The sequence below is a fragment of the Meles meles genome, chromosome 6 (genome assembly GCF_922984935.1).
Source record: "Meles meles chromosome 6, mMelMel3.1 paternal haplotype, whole genome shotgun sequence".
Lineage (NCBI taxonomy): Eukaryota > Metazoa > Chordata > Mammalia > Carnivora > Mustelidae > Meles > Meles meles.
The window spans coordinates 76,756,617-76,773,165 of NC_060071.1; the positions used below are offsets into that span (position 1 = coordinate 76,756,617).

Consider the following 16,549-nt stretch of genomic DNA (forward strand, 5'->3'; position numbering starts at 1 on the left):
ATTTTTATTTTGCAACTTGTATATATATAAACGCATGTGAAAATATACTTCAAGTGATCTGGAAGATACTTAATAAGTGTTTTCTCAGACATTTGAATAAACATGGTAGACTAGAGGTGCCTGGCTGGCTCTGTGGATAGAGCTGGAACTCTGGGTCTCATGATTTTATGTTCGAGCTCATGTTGAGTGTAAAGATTACTTAAAGGTAAAATCTCTAAAAAAAATTGGTAGATTAATAATGTATATATTTATCTCTTGATTTCTCCAATGCTCTTTTTTAAAAGGATTTTATTTTTTTGAGAAAGAGCATGCATGAACACAAGCAGGGGGGAAGGCCAAATGGAAAGGGAGAAACAGACTTCCCACTGAGCAGGGAGCAGGAGGCAGGGCTCCATCCCAGGACACTGAGACCATATCCTGAGCTGAACTCAGAAGCTTAACTGACTGAATCACCCAGGCGCCTCTCTAATACTCTTTAAAAATTTTAGTGAAGACATCCGAAAGGGCAGAAAGCCATAGAAACAAATAGAAATATGAAAAAAAGCTATTTGCAGACTGTGACACCAATCAATTTTAGGAAATAAGCTATGTATGGAGAAAGGGAAACTGGCATGAAAGACTAGATAAGAAGAAACCTATGCCTACTGTGGAAGCACCTCAGTATGTGTTGGGGCCTCTGGGAAAAGTCAGAGAAAAGAAGCACCACATGTTTTTTGATAAATGAGGAAGACGGCATTTCCCATGTTGGTACGTGTGTGTGCACAGGTGTGGTTGTGTTTGTGTGTGTTGAGGGTATTGGAGGAGAGAAGGTATATAAGAAGACTGAGTGGTCACATTGGGTGCTCAGAACTGAGCAGACAAATCATGGGAGGTTATTGTGGTTCAAATGAGGTAAGGGAAAAACATAGACTGAAAGGATTGATAACCTAATGACCAAACTCTGGTGTCTATTCTGGCCTTTCTGAACAGAGCTGAGCTGTGGAAACTAAACAGTGAGGAGAAGACCTCGGTGACAGGGTCTATTGCCTGAGGGCTGCAGCCTCAACTCTTCAGCAAGAGTGATTAGATATTTCTGCTTTTGGCTCCAACATAGGCATCTGAACAGACACGAGTAGTGAGGTGGAACACTGGCATTACAATAGGTACATTGAAAGAGCTACAGTGAATGTCTAAACACTGCCTTCTTATCATAAGGTGATTTATCTCTACCTTGGGTGAAATCATATAGTGTAGACATACAAGATTCTTACATTTTTTCGTCATGATTCTTACATCTTCATTGCTTCCATAATTCATTATATGTGGTATTTAAAAATTATGGAATGCCTCATGAGTTTGCATGTCATTCTTGCACACAGGCCATGCTAATTTTCTCTGTATCATTCTAATTTTAGCATATGTGCTCCCAAAGGGAGCCTTATCTGTCACGTTTTCAATAAGTGCCACCCACCCACTTTATCACAGATGTGATGAATGAACATCACAGTTAGTTAAACCATCAATCCTCAAATCCTCATTTCAATATAAATTGTACTCATGTCTATTTTCAGAGGTAAGGATTTCAATTAAAGTTGCTTAATACCAAAGAATTTTGGGTACTGAGACTCTCACTGGGACATAGAGAAGTGTAACATGACCCACACACTTGCTATACCAGGAAGCCTCTATTTCCTGTTTCCACAGCAGCACATAACCAGCAATCCTTCCCTCACCCTCAGGATCCCCTCACAGTGCTGAGCTCTGAAGCTGAAGAAGAAGAAGACATTTTCCCTCTTGTGGGAGAACTCAAACATGTTGCTCTCCAACCTTCTCAAGGTGGTCATGGCTTCCGTGTGGCTAGGTAAGGATGGTCCCTGTGCGAATGTGTCTCCTCTATGACCTAAAATCAAGAGAGATAGGCAGGATCTTATAGGAACCTTGGGAAGGAGGGATGACAGTGTGTAAAATAGAAGTTCTTTGTGCCACATCACGTATTCCAGACATCTCTGATTCTGTGTTTTTGCTTTTCTTTTGTTTTCCTTCAGGATCCAGTATTGCCCAGAAGGTAACTCAAGCCCAACCAGCAATGTTAGTGCAGGAGAAGGGGACTGTCACTCTGGAATGCACATATAACACCAATCAACCAAGTTATAGTCTTTTATGGTACAAGCAGCCCAGCAGTGGGGCAATGGTTTTCCTTATTCGTCAGGATTCTTACAACCAGCAAAATGCCACCGAAGGTCGCTATTCACTGAATTTCCAGAAGGCAAGAAATTTCATCCAACTTGTCATCTCAGCTTCACAGCTGGAGGACTCTGCAGTGTATTTCTGTGCACTGTTGGAGCCCACAGTGAGGGGAGGGATGGAGGGAGGTATACCCAAACCCCAGGGCTCTTGTTGATGCTTCCCCTGTGCTGGGCCCAAGGGGGGCAATTGCCATGCCAGACAGGAAGTGGCACAGGTGCAGGCTTAGAGGGACAAGCTCACTCTAAGAAAATACCACTCTGGATAAGAGTTATCCTGCATCAGACACTTCCTCATCCCTGAAAATTTGTGTTGAAATTGTTTTTGAAGACTAGTCATGAAAAAGAATTTGTCATGTTGCAATTAGATTTAGCTAGAAGAATTGGCTAAGGACATTTAGAAACATTTGACTCAAAAATCAGTAATAATGTGCACGCATTGTTGGATTTTTCAGTACATATTTATTTGTTCAGTACATATTTATTGAGTATATATTATGTTACAGGCATTTCTTGAATAAGAAAGATCGTGAATGTTTCTGTGATTTTCCTTTCTTGTTTTATATCCTGATATCTTGTGCCATTTAATGATTTAGTTTAAAATTAGGTTTTACATAAAAAAAATTATGTTTGCCTTGAGTTATCGTATTCACGTTTAGTTTCTAACGAGCCTGCTCTGTAAGGTAGTTTGTACTAGTGTTCATTCCATCTTACTAACACCTCTAGCATAGATGTGCTCAGTTTGTATCACGGAGGTTTACCTGCATCTCCCCAGATTGATCCACAAATGATCATAATTAGGGACTCTTAGGGAGACACAGTGAAGGAACAGAGTGTGAATTTTCCCCTTTATCTGTTCCTGCCCTTCACTTCAACACTCCTTCAAAAGTTCTTGCCAACATGTGGCTCAGTTGGCACACTTCTGAGCCCTCCTTGTTTGAACAGTGCTCTACTCTCCAAAATCCTCATTCTCTCCATTTTCCTCCTTCATCTGTAACCCTATTTGCCCAGTGCCTTAAAATTCAGATGGTACTGGATGGTTGATATTTAGTCTTGCATTCTAACACCCTCTTATATTTCTAGGAAGACAGATGAGTAAAATAGAAATCTTAACTAGAATCTCTTCAAATGTTTTTAACTGCAAACTGTTACCATTTTAACATATATTTTTATCATTTAAAAAAACTTTGAGTGTACATTTCAGTGGTATTAAATACATTTACATTGTTGCTCAACTAGCAATGCCACCCATTTCCAGAATTCTTTCCTCTTGAAAAATTAAATATTTGCACTCATTAAACAATAACTCTCCATTACTTCATTACTCCAGTCCTTGATGGACTATTCTGCTTTTTCTTTCCATGAGTTTGACTACTTTAGGTGCCTCATAGAAGTGGAATTATGCCATCAAATGCTCTACCACTGAGCTATACCCCCTCTAGAAGTGGAATTATACAATGCTGGTCATTTTGTGACATTTTATTTGACATAATGTCTCAACATTCACCTCTGTTGAAGTGTGTGTGAGGACTTCTTCCCATTTTAAGGTTGAATAAAATTCCAGTGTATGTACATAGCATATTTTGTTTATGTACATCTATCTGTGGGTGGACTTTAAGGTTGCTTCCACCTTTGGATGGAAACAGGAGTCCATAAACATTTCAATATTGTGGATATATAGCCAAATTCTTTCCATTTTTGAGTAGAATCTTGAAGTTGAATGTGGAGGTTTTCTTGGAAAATATATTGTAAGCCCTAAGGAGTGACTGTGGAAGCAGCTGAAACGTCAACAGCATTCCAGCTCTCGGCCTATTGAAAGCAATGGCCCTGTAAGAGTAGGATACGATCCCCAGAGCAGGACATAAGTTAGGAGGTATGAAAGAATTCCACACTCAGTCCCCCTTTCTGCCCCTGGCGATTGCTAGACCAAACATTCAGCTCCTCTCTTACCCCATGACTGACTACCTGTGTTCCTACAGTACAAGCCTGCTTCGAGTATTCACCATCCCATTGTAATCCTTTCCCATGTTTTGAGGAATCTTTTTTTTAATTAAAAAACCAATAAAGGGAGGAGGAGTCAAGATGGGGAGAAGTAGCAGCCTGAGACTACATCAGGTAGCAGGAGATCAGCTCGATAGCTTATCTAAACATTGCAAACACCTACAAATCCAACGGGAGAGCGAAGAGAAGAAGAACAGCAACTCTACAAACAGAAAATCAACCACTTTCTGAAAGGTAGGACTGGCGGAGAAGTGAATCTAAAACGACGGGAAGATAGAACGCGGGGGGAGGGGCCGGCTCCCGGCAAGCGGCGGAGCAACGGAGCACAAAATCAGGACTTTTAAAAGTCTGTTCCACTGAGGGACATTGCTCCAGAGGCTAAACCAGGGTGAAGCCCACGTGGGGTCAGCGTGGCCCCAGGCCCCGCAGGGTCACAGAAGGATCGGGGGTGTCAGAGTGTCGGAGAGCTCGCAGGTATTAGAACGGAGAAGCCTGCTGCAGAGACAGAGCTGAGGAATGAACTCTTAGCTCAGGGTTACCTTGAACTGGTCGCGGGCTGGGTGAGCTCGGAGCGCGGCTAGAGGCTGGGGATACGGGAGTGATTAGGTGCTGTCCTCTGGGGGTGCACTGAGGAGTGGGGCCCCAGGCTCTCGGCTCCTCCAGGCCAGAGACTGGGAGGCCGCCATTTTCATTCCCGTCCTCCGGAACTCTACGGAAAGCGTTCAGGGAACAGAAGGTCCCAAAAGCGAACCCGAGCAGATTACTTAGTCCGGCCGCCGGTAAGGGCGGTGCATTCCTGCCTCGGGCAAAGACACTTGAGAGTCACTACAAAAGGCCCCTCCCCTGGAAGATCAACAAAATATCCAGCCAGGACGAAGTTCATCTATCAAGGAGAAAGCAGGTTCAATTCCTAAGACAGCAGAGCAATTCCAGAGGAGGAGAAAGCAAAGCACAGAACTCATGGCTTTCTCCCCATGATTCTTTAGTCTTGCGGCTACTTCAATTTTTTTTTCTTTTTTCAATTTTTTTTTCTTTTTTCTTCTTCTGCTAAATTTTTTAAAACTTTTATCCTTTTCTTTTTTAACGTTTTTTGACTAGTTCATCTAAATATATATATTTTTTCTTTCTTTTTTATATTTTTTTATTTGTTTTATTTTTTAAATTTTTTTTCCTTTTTTTTTTCTTTTTTTTTTCTTTTTTTTTTTCAGAACCTGTTTTTATCCCCTTTCTCCCCCCCCGCAATTAGGGGTCTCTTCTGATTTGGTTACAGCGCATTTTTCTGGGGTCTTTGCCACCCTTTTAGTAGTTTATTTGCTCCTTCATATCCTCTTATCTGGACAAAATGACAAGGCGGAAAAAATCACCACAAACAAAAGAACAAGAGACAGTACCGAAGGCTAGGGACCTAATCAACACAGACATTGGTAATATGTCAGATCAAGAGTTCAGAATGACGATTCTGAACATTCTAGCCGGGCTCGAAAAAGGCAAGGAAGATATTAGAGAAACCCTTTCTGGAGATATAAAAGCCCTTTCTGGAGAAATTAAAGAACTAAAAGCTAACCAAGTTGAAATCAAAAAAGCTATTAATGAGGTGCAATCAAAAATGGAGGCTCTCACTGCTAGGATCAATGAGGCAGAAGAAAGAATTAGTGATATAGAAGACCAAATGACAGAGAATAAGGTAGCCGAGCAAAAGAGGGACAAACAGCTACTGGACCATGAGGGGAGAATTCGAGAGATAAGTGACACCATAAGACGAAACAACATTAGAATAATTGGGATTCCAGAAGAAGAAGAAACAGAGAGGGGAGCAGAAGGTCTATTGGAGAGAATCATTGGAGAGAATTTCCCCAATATGGCAAAGGGAACAAGCATCAAAATCCAGGAGATGCAGAGAACCCCCCTCAAAGTCAACAAGAATAGGTCCACACCCCGTCACCTAATAGTAAAATTTACAAGTCTTAGTGACAAAGAGAAAATCCTGAAAGCAGCCCAAGAAAAGAAGTCTGTAACATACAATGGTAAAAATATTAGATTGGCGGCAGACTTATCCACAGAGACCTGGCAGGCCAGAAAGAGCTGGCATGATATATTCAGAGCACTAAACGAGAAAAACATGCAGCCAAGAATACTCTATCCAGCTAAGCTATCATTGAAAATAGAAGGAGAGATCAAAAGCTTCCAGGACAAACAAAAACTGAAAGAATTTGCAAACACCAAACCAGCTCTACAGGAAATATTGAAAGGGGTCCTCTAAGCAAAGAGAGAGCCTAAAAGTAGTAGATCAGAAAGGTACAGAGACAATATACAGTAACAGCCACCTTACAGGCTAATAATGGCACGAAACTCATATCTCTCAATAGTTACCCTGAATGTTAATGGGCTAAATGCCCCAATCAAAAGACACAGGGTATCAGAATGGATAAAAAAACAAAACCCATCTATATGTTGCCTACAAGAAACTCATTTTAGACGCGAAGACACCTCCAGATTTAAAGTGAGGGGGTGGAAAACAATTTACCATGCTACTGGGCATCAGAAGAAAGCTGGGGTGGCAATCCTTATATCAGATCAATTAGATTTTAAACCAAAGACTATAATAAGAGATGAGGAAGGACACTATATCCTACTCAAAGGGTCTGTCCAACAAGAAGATCTAACAATTTTAAATATCTATGCCCCTAACGTGGGAGCAGCCAACTATATCAACCAAGTAATAACAAAATCAAAGAAACACATCGATAATAATACAGTAATAGTAGGGGACTTTAACACTCCCCTCACTGAAATGGACAGATCATCCAAACAAAAGATCAACAAGGAAATAAAGGCCTTAAATGACACACTGGACTAGATGGACATCACAGATATATTCAGAACATTTCATCTGAAAGCTACAGAATACACACTCTTCTCTAGTGCACATGGAACCTTCTCCACAATAGATCACATCCTGGGTCACAAATCAGGTCTCAACTGGTATCAAAAGATTGGGATCATTCCCTGCATATTTTCAGACCACAATGCTCTGAAGCTAGAACTCAATCACAAGAGGAAAGCTGGAAAGAACCCAAATACATGGAGACTAAACAGCATCCTTCTAAAGAATGAATGGGTCAACCAGGAAATTAAAGAAGAACTGAAAAAATTCATGGAAACAAATGATAATGAAAACACAACAGTTCAAAATCTGTGGGACACAGCAAAGGCAGTCCTGAGAGGAAAATATATAGCGGTACAAGGCTTTCTCAAGAAACAAGAAAGGTCTCAAGTACACAACCTAACCCTACGCGTAAAGGAGCTGGAGAAAGAACGAGAAAGAAACCCTAATCCCAGCAGGAGAAAAGAAATCATAAAGATCAGAGCAGAAATCAATGAAATAGAAACCAAAAAAACAATAGAAAAAATCAATGAAACTAGGAGCTGGTTCTTTGAAAGAATCAATAAGATTGATAAACCCCTGGCCAGACTCATCAAAAAGAAAAGAGAAAGGACCCAAATCAATAAAATCATGAATGAAAGAGGAGAGATCACAACTAACACCAAAGAAATACAGACAATTGTAAGAACATACTATGAGCAACTCTACGCCAACAACTTTGACAATCTGGAAGAAATGGATGCATTCCTAGAGACATATAAACTACCACAACTGATCCAGGAAGAAACAGAAAGCCTGAACAGGCCCATAACCAGTAAGGAGATTGAAACAGTCATCAAAAATCTCCAAACAAACAAAAGCTCAGGGCCAGACGGCGTCCCAGGGGAATTCTACCCAACATTTAAAGAAGAACTAATTCCTATTCTCCTGAAAATGTTCCAAAAAATAGAAATCGAAGGAAAACTTCCAAACTCATTTAATGAGGCCAGCATCACCTTGATCCCCAAACCAGACAAGGATCCCACCAAAAAAGAGAACTACAGACCAATATCCTTAATGAACACAGACGCAAAAATTCTCGCCAAAATACTAGCCAATAGGATTCAACAGTACATTAAAAGGATTCTTTACTACGATCAAGTGGGATTTATTCCAGGGCTGCAAGGTTGGTTCAACATCTGCAAATCAATCAATGTGATAGAACACATTAATAAAAGAAAGAACAGGAACCATATGATACTCTCAATAGATGCTGAAAAAGCATTTGACAAAGTACAGCATCCCTTCCTGATCAAAACTCTTCAAAGTGTAGGTATAGAGGGCACATACCTCAATATTATCAAAGCCATCTATGAAAAGCCCACCGCAAATATCATTCTCAATGGAGAAAAACTGAAAGCTTTTCCGCTAAGGTCAGGAACACGGCAGGGATGTCCATTATCACCACTGCTATTCAACATAGTACTAGAAGTCCTAGCCTCAGCAATCAGACAACAAAAAGAAATTAAAGGCATCCAAATTGGTAAAGAAGAAGTCAAACTATCACTCTTCGCAGATGATATGATACTATATGTGGAAAACCCAAAAGACTCCACTCCAAAACTGCTAGAACTTGAACAGGAATTCAGTAAAGTGTCAGGATATAAAATCAATGCACAGAAATCAGTTGCATTTCTGTACACCAACAACAAGACTGAAGAAAGAGAAATTAAGGAGTCAATCCCATTTACAATTGTACCCAAAACTATAAGATACCTAGGAATAAACCTAACCAAAGAGACTAAGAATCTATACATAGAAAATTATAAAGTACTCATGAAAGAAATTGAGGAAGACACAAAGAAATGGAAAAATGTTCCATGCTCCTGGATTGGAAGAATAAATATTGTGAAAATGTCCATGCTACCTAAAGCAATCTACACATTTAATGCAATCCCTATCAAAATACCATCCATTTTTTTCAAAGAAATGGAACAAATAATCCTAAAATTTATATGGAACCAGAAAAGACCTCGAATAACCAAAGGAATATTGAAAAAGAAAGCCAAAGTTGGTGGCATCACAATTCCGGACTTCAAGCTCTATTACAAAGCTGTCATCATCAAGACAGCATGGTACTGGCACAAAAACAGACACATAGATCAGTGGAACAGAATAGAGAGCCCAGAAATCGACCCTCAACTCTATGGTCAACTAATCTTCGACAAAGCAGGAAAGAATGTCCAATCGAAAAAAGACAGCCTCTTCAATAAATGGTGCTGGGAAAATTGGACGGCCACATGCAGAAAAATGAAATTGGACCACTTCCTTACACCACACACGAAAATAGACTCCAAATGGATGAAGGACCTCAATGTGAGAAAGGAATCCATCAAAATCCTTGAGGAGAATGCAGGCAGCAACCTCTTCGACCTCAGCCGCAGCAACATCTTCCTAGGAACAATGGCAAAGGCAAGGGAAGCAAGGGCAAAAATGAACTATTGGGATTTCATGAAGATCAAAAGCTTTTGCACAGCAAAGGAACAGTTAACAAAACCAAAAGACAACTGACAGAATGGGAGAAGATATTTGCAAACGACATATCAGATAAAGGGCTAGTATCCAAAATTTATAAGGAACTTAGCAAACTCAACACCCAAAGAACAAACAATCCAATCAAGAAATGGGCAGAAGACATGAACAGACATTTCTGCAAAGAAGACATCCAGATGGCCAACAGACACATGAAAAAGTGCTCCACGTCACTCGGCATCAGGGAAATACAAATCAAAACCACAATGAGATATCACCTCACACCAGTCAGAATGGCTAAAATTAACAAGTCTGGAAATGACAGATGCTGGCGAGGATGCGGAGAAAGGGGAACCCTCCTCCACTGTTGGTGGGAATGCAAGCTGGTGCAACCACTCTGGAAAACAGCATGGAGGTTCCTCAAAATGTTGAAAGTAGAGCTACTCTATGACCCAGCAATTGCACTACTGGGTATTTACCCTAAAGATACAAACATAGTGATCCGAAGGGGCACGTGTAGCCGAATGTTTATAGCAGCAATGTCTACAATAGCCAAACTATGGAAAGAACCTAGATGTCCATCAACAGATGAATGGATAAAGAAGTGGTATATATACACAATGGAATACTATGCAGCCATCAAAAGAAATGAAATCATGCCATTTGCGACGACGTGGATGGAACTAGAGCATATCATGCTTAGTGAAATAAGTCAATCGGAGAAAGACAACTATCATATGATCTCCCTGATATGAGGATATGGAGAAGCAACATGGGGGGTTAGGGGGATAGGAGAAGAATCAATGAAACAAGATGGGATTGGGAGGGAGACAAACCATAAATGACTCTTTAACTCACAAAACAAACTGGGGGTTGCTGGGGGGAGGTGGGATTGGGAGAGGGGGAGGGGGCTATGGACATTGGGGAGGGTAAGTGCTATCGTGAGTGCTGTGAAGTGTGTAAACCTGACGATTCACAGACCTGTACCTCTGGGGATAAAAGTACATTATATGTTTATTAAAAAAAAATTTGGAAGGGGAGGCGAACCATAAGAGACTATGGACTCTGAAAAACAACCTGAGGGTTTTGAAGGGTCAGGGCTGGGAGGTTGGGGGAACAGGTGGTGGGTAATGGGGATGGCACGTTTTGCATGGAGCACTGGGTGTGGTGCAAAAACAATGAATACTGTTACGCTGAAAAAATAAATAAAATGGAAAAAAAAAACCAATAAAAACTATGTGCAGGATTCAGCTGCTGCTGCTCTCCCTTGCAGAAGCAGTGCTGCATAACTTCTCAGACTTGTGTCTGAGAACTTTATTCAGTGCATGATGACAGTTGAATTTCTGGATTATAAGGCCATTCTATTTCAGAATTTTTCAGAAACATTTATACTTATTAATCGGAAAAACAGTGTTCTAGACTGCCTTATCACAAGCAAGTTTCAAGGAACAGAGAAAGAGAGTGATCACTAGTCATGAATGGAGCTCTAGTGTATCAGTGACTCACAAAACCCTAGAAGAGTTTGACAGGACATTGCTTAAATCAGGTGTCTAATATTTGTTCTGGATGGAATGGTGAAGCCACTAGCCACTGGTCAGTTCCTGAATATCAGTTTGGGTATCCATTCAGTTTGGGTATCCATCCATTGTACTACGTTGTCTTTCCTCCTTTGCTATAAGAGTTAAACTTGTAATTATTTAATTCTTCTTTATTAGTTTCATTTGCATAAATAAAGGTCCTGCTAAGGAGTGTCTTAAAATATTTCAAAGGCTGGGAAGAAGTCATTTTATCACGAGACAGTCTCTCTCTCAATTTTTCTCTGACGACAATCAGAGTAGCAAAAACAGGAACAGGTTTTTGCTATCACTGAGCTCCGTGTTCTAAACTGTTAGTCCTGCCATGAAACTTCCTGATCATTTTAAGCTTTGTTACACTATTTATAAAATGGAAAAGTGATATCTTTTTAGATATTTTGTTGTGACAATTTGACAGTTATGTATCCAAAGACTTTGACAAATAACTGATGAGCAATTTAGGAGGGATCTTGACAAAGTCCTGATCTGAACCTGAGAGAAAGTCCCAGTGAATTAGATCAAATGGAAGGCAATCCTCGCCTTTAAAAAGGGCTCCACAACCTGGAGAAAGAACAAGAAAGAAACCCTAAACCCAGCAGGAGAAGAGAAATCATAAAGATCAGAGCAGAAATCAATGAAATAGAAACCAAAAACACAATAGAAAAAATCAATGAAACTAGGAGCTGGTTCTTTGAAAGAATCAATAAGATTGATAAACCCCTGGCCAGACTCATCAAAAAGAAAAGAGAAAGGACCCAAATCAATAAAATCATGAATGAAAGAGGAGAGATCACAACTAACACCAAAGAAATACAGACAATTGTAAGAACATACTATGAGCAACTCTACGCCAACAACTTTGACAATCTGGAAGAAATGGATGCATTCCTAGAGACATATAAACTACCACAACTGATCCAGGAAGAAACAGAAAGCCTGAACAGGCCCATAACCAGTAAGGAGATTGAAACAGTCATCAAAAATCTCCAAACAAACAAAAGCTCAGGGCCAGACGGCGTCCCAGGGGAATTCTACCCAACATTTAAAGAAGAACTAATTCCTATTCTCCTGAAAATGTTCCAAAAAATAGAAATCGAAGGAAAACTTCCAAACTCATTTAATGAGGCCAGCATCACCTTGATCCCCAAACCAGACAGGGATCCCACCAAAAAAGAGAACTACAGACCAATATCCTTGATGAACACAGATGCAAAAATTCTCGCCAAAATACTAGCCAATAGGATTCAACAGTACATTAAAAGGATTATTCACCACGATCAAGTGGGATTTATTCCAGGGCTGCAGGGTTGGTTCAACATCCGCAAATCAATCAATGTGATAGAACACATTAATAAAAAAAAGAACAAGAACCATATGATACTCTCAATAGATGCTGAAAAAGCATTTGACAAAGTACAGCATCCCTTCCTGATCAAAACTCTTCAAAGTGTAGGGATAGAGGGCATATACCTCAATATTATCAAAGTCATCTATGAAAAACCCACCGCAAATATCATTCTCAATGGAGAAAAACTGAAAGCTTTTCCGCTAAGGTCAGGAACACGGCAGGGATGTCCATTATCACCACTGCTATTCAACATAGTACTAGAAGTCCTAGCCTCAGCAATCAGACAACAAAAAGAAATTAAAGGCACCCAAATCGGCAAAGAAGAAGTCAAACTATCACTCTTTGCAGATGATATGATACTATATGTGGAAAACCCAAAAGACTCCACTCCAAAACTGCTAGAACTTGAACAGGAATTCAGTAAAGTGTCAGGATATAAAATCAATGCACAGAAATCAGTTGCATTTCTGTACACCAACAACAAGACAGAAGAAAGAGAAATTAAGGAGTCAATCCCATTTACAACTGCACCCAAAACTATAAGATACCTAGGAATAAACCTAACCAAAGAGGCTAAGAATCTATACGAGGGAAACTATAAAGTACTCATGAAAGAAATTGAGGAAAACACAAAGAAATGGAAAAATGTTCCATGCTCCTGGATTGGAAGAATAAATATTGTGAAAATGTCCATGCTACCTAAAGCAATATACACATTTAATACAATCCCTATCAAAATACCATCCATTTTTTTCAAAGAAATGGAACAAATAATCCTAAAATTTATATGGAACCAGAAAAGACTCGAACAGCCAAAGGAATATTGAAAAAGAAAGTCAAAGTGGGTGGCATCACAATTCCAGACTTCAAGCTCTATTACAAAGCTGTCATCATCAAGACAGCATGGTACTGGCACAAAAACAGACACATAGATCAATGGAACAGAATAGAGAGCCCAGAAATAGACCCTCAACTCCATGGTCAACTAATCTTCGACAAAGCAGGAAAGAATGTCCAATGGAAAAAAGACAGCCTCTTCAATAAATGGTACTGGGAAAATTGACAGCCACATGCAGAAAAATGAAATTGGACCACTTCCTTACACCACACACGAAAATAGACTCCAAATGGATGAAGGACCTCAATGTGAGAAAGGAATCCATCAAAATCCTTGAGGAGAATGCAGGCAGCAACCTCTTCGACCTCAGCCGCAGCAACATCTTCCTAGGAACAACGGCAAAGGCAAGGGAAGCAAGGGCAAAAATGAACTATTGGGATTTCATCAAGATCAAAAGCTTTTGCACAGCAAAGGAAATAGTTAACAAAACCAAAAGACAACTGACAGAATGGGAGAAGATATTTGCAAACGACATATCAGATAAAGGGCTAGTATCCAAAATTTATAAGGAACTTAGCAAACTCAACACCCAAAGAACAAACAATCCAATCAAGAAATGGGCAGAGGACATGAACAGACATTTCTGCAAAGAAGACACCCAGATGGCCAACAGACACATGAAAAAGTGCTCCACGTCACTCGGCATCAGGGAAATACAAATCAAAACCACAATGAGATATCACCTCACACCAGTCAGAATGGCTAAAATTAACAAGTCAGGAAATGACAGATGCTGGCGAGGATGTGGAGAAAGGGGAACCCTCCTCCACTGTTGGTGGGAATGCAAGCTGGTGCAACCACTCTGGAAAACAGCATGGAGGTTCCTCAAAATGTTGAAAGTAGAGCTACTCTATGACCCAGCAATTGCACTACTGGGTATTTACCCTAAAGATACAAACATAGTGATCCGAAGGGGCACGTGTAGCCGAAAGTTTATAGCAGCAATGTCTACAATAGCCAAACTATGGTAAGAACCTAGATGTCCATCAACAGATGAATGGATAAAGAAGAAGTGGTATATATACACAATGGAATACTATGCAGCCATCAAAAGAAATGAAATCTTGCCATTTGCTTCGACGTGGATGGAACTAGAGGGTATCACGCTTAGTGAAATAAGTCAATCGGAGAAAGACAACTATCATATGATCTCCCTGATATGAGGACATGGAGATGCAACATGGGGGGTTAGGGGGATAGGAGAAGAATCAATGAAACAAGATGGGATTGGGAGGGAGACAAACCATAAATGACTCTTAATCTCACAAAACAAACTGGGGGTTGCTGGGGGGAGGTGGGGTTGGGAGAGGGGGAGGGGGTTATGGACATTGGGGAGGGTATGTGCTATGGTGAGTGCTGTGACGTGTGTAAACCTGGCGATTCACAGACCTGTACCCCTGGGGATAAAAATACATTATATGTTTATAAAAAAAAAATTGGAAGGGGAGGCGAACCATAAGAGACTATGGACTCTGAAAAACAACCGGAGGGTTTTGAAGGGTCGGGGGTGGGAGGTTGGGGGAACAGGTGGTGGGTAATAGGGAGGGCATGTATTGCATGGAGCACTGGGTGTTGTGCAAAAACAATGAATACTGTTACGCTGAAAAAATAAATAAATTAAAAAAAAAAAAGGGCTCCACAAAAAGTCTGCACCAAATATCATACTTGATGGTGAAAGCTTAAATCCTTCTCCTTAGTTTGGGATGTAAGGAAAGAATTTTCGTTTTCACTTATTTTTAATATTGAAGTAGAGGTTCCAGCCAATGCAATAAGACACGTGGAAGAAACAAGAGCCATACAGTTTGGAAAGGAAGAAGTGAACTTATCTTTATTAACAGGCAGCATAATTATCTCAGCAGAAAATGCAAGGGACTCTACAAAATAGCTGCTAGAACAAATTGGTTTCCGAAGTCAATTGTATATGTACCATATGACCCAGCCATTGTACTCCCATATATGGACCAAGAAAAATGAAAGCATATGTCTATAAAAAAGTCTTATACACATATATTCACAGCAACTTTATTTGTAAGAGGCCCACTGGAACTAATGGGGTATGGTAAGCAAAAGGTAAATAGACAAATTGTTTTATATGCACATGATGGGATACACCACAGCAACAGAAAGAAACAAACTCTTGATAATTATGACCAATGGAAAAAATCTCAAAATGATTCTGCTGAGAAGTCAGACAGAAGAGTACAACACAGAATTTCTACAAAATTAAAAATATGCAGTCAAATTCATGACAGAAATATTCCCTAGAAATGGGGGTGGTGAATGTTAAGAGAAAGATTACAAAGAGACATGAGGGAACAGTTGGGTGATGCATATGTTCATCATCTCAACTGTGCTGAGGGCAAGTCTTATAGAATTGTTCACTTCAGATTGGCACAGTTTATTTTTTACAAAAACGACCCATTAATAAAGCCATTAAACATCCAAATTTACTATGCATATCTTCCCTCAATGCTGTACAATTCTTTTGTGTGAACTAAAAGGTAAAATATTTCTCTTTTACGTTTCCAGTGGCCTATAAATATGTTTTTTTTTTTTAACTAGGAGTTATAGGTAATGACTTTCCGCAACCATGTGCTATACTGTTTATTTTCAATCCAGCATCATTCCAACTTATTTGGGATTCTGCCTACATGTCTGAATACAAGTTTGCAGCTACTTGTCCCAAATTCCTTTTTAACATAGATTTTAGGCAGTTTCTGATAATGTGATTAGAAGGTGGAAGGGAAGGGAAGGGCCACGTGAACCCAAGAGATATCCAGGCCTGAATTTCTTATTTTGCTCTGCATCTGGAAAACTTCCCATGTTAGCTCTGGAGTCATGAAGTTCCTTGATCGATTGTGTGGAGAGTAGTGTCTAGGAAACAGCTTGAGCTGAGCTTCCATCTCTGTGTCTAGAGATAAATGTTTATAGGGCTTTACAGAAGATGTGTTCCTTCCTGGAACTTTATGCTGATAATCCAGATTTCTTACATCATGAGGAAAATTTTTTTGATTAGCATTTGGCAACAGAATGTGGTAGATGGGTGGTAATAGAATGCATCCTTGAGGCTAAAACCTGTTAAGAGTATATAGCATTATCTTCTCCCATTCT

At 39.9% G+C, this 16,549-nt stretch overlaps 1 non-coding gene and 1 gene segment (V, D, J or C); one reads left to right on the forward strand and one right to left on the reverse strand.

The window, feature by feature from the left end:
* Positions 1-1,311: 1,311 nt before the first annotated feature.
* Positions 1,312-1,416, reverse strand: LOC123945331. The gene has a single exon (XR_006819174.1). It is a non-coding gene; the product is annotated as a U6 spliceosomal RNA (small nuclear RNA).
* Positions 1,417-1,716: 300 nt separating this feature from the next.
* Positions 1,717-2,380, forward strand: LOC123943623. The segment is given in 2 exon segments: positions 1,717-1,840; positions 2,025-2,380. Coding segments are annotated over 2 exon segments (405 nt in total).
* Positions 2,381-16,549: the final 14,169 nt, after the last annotated feature.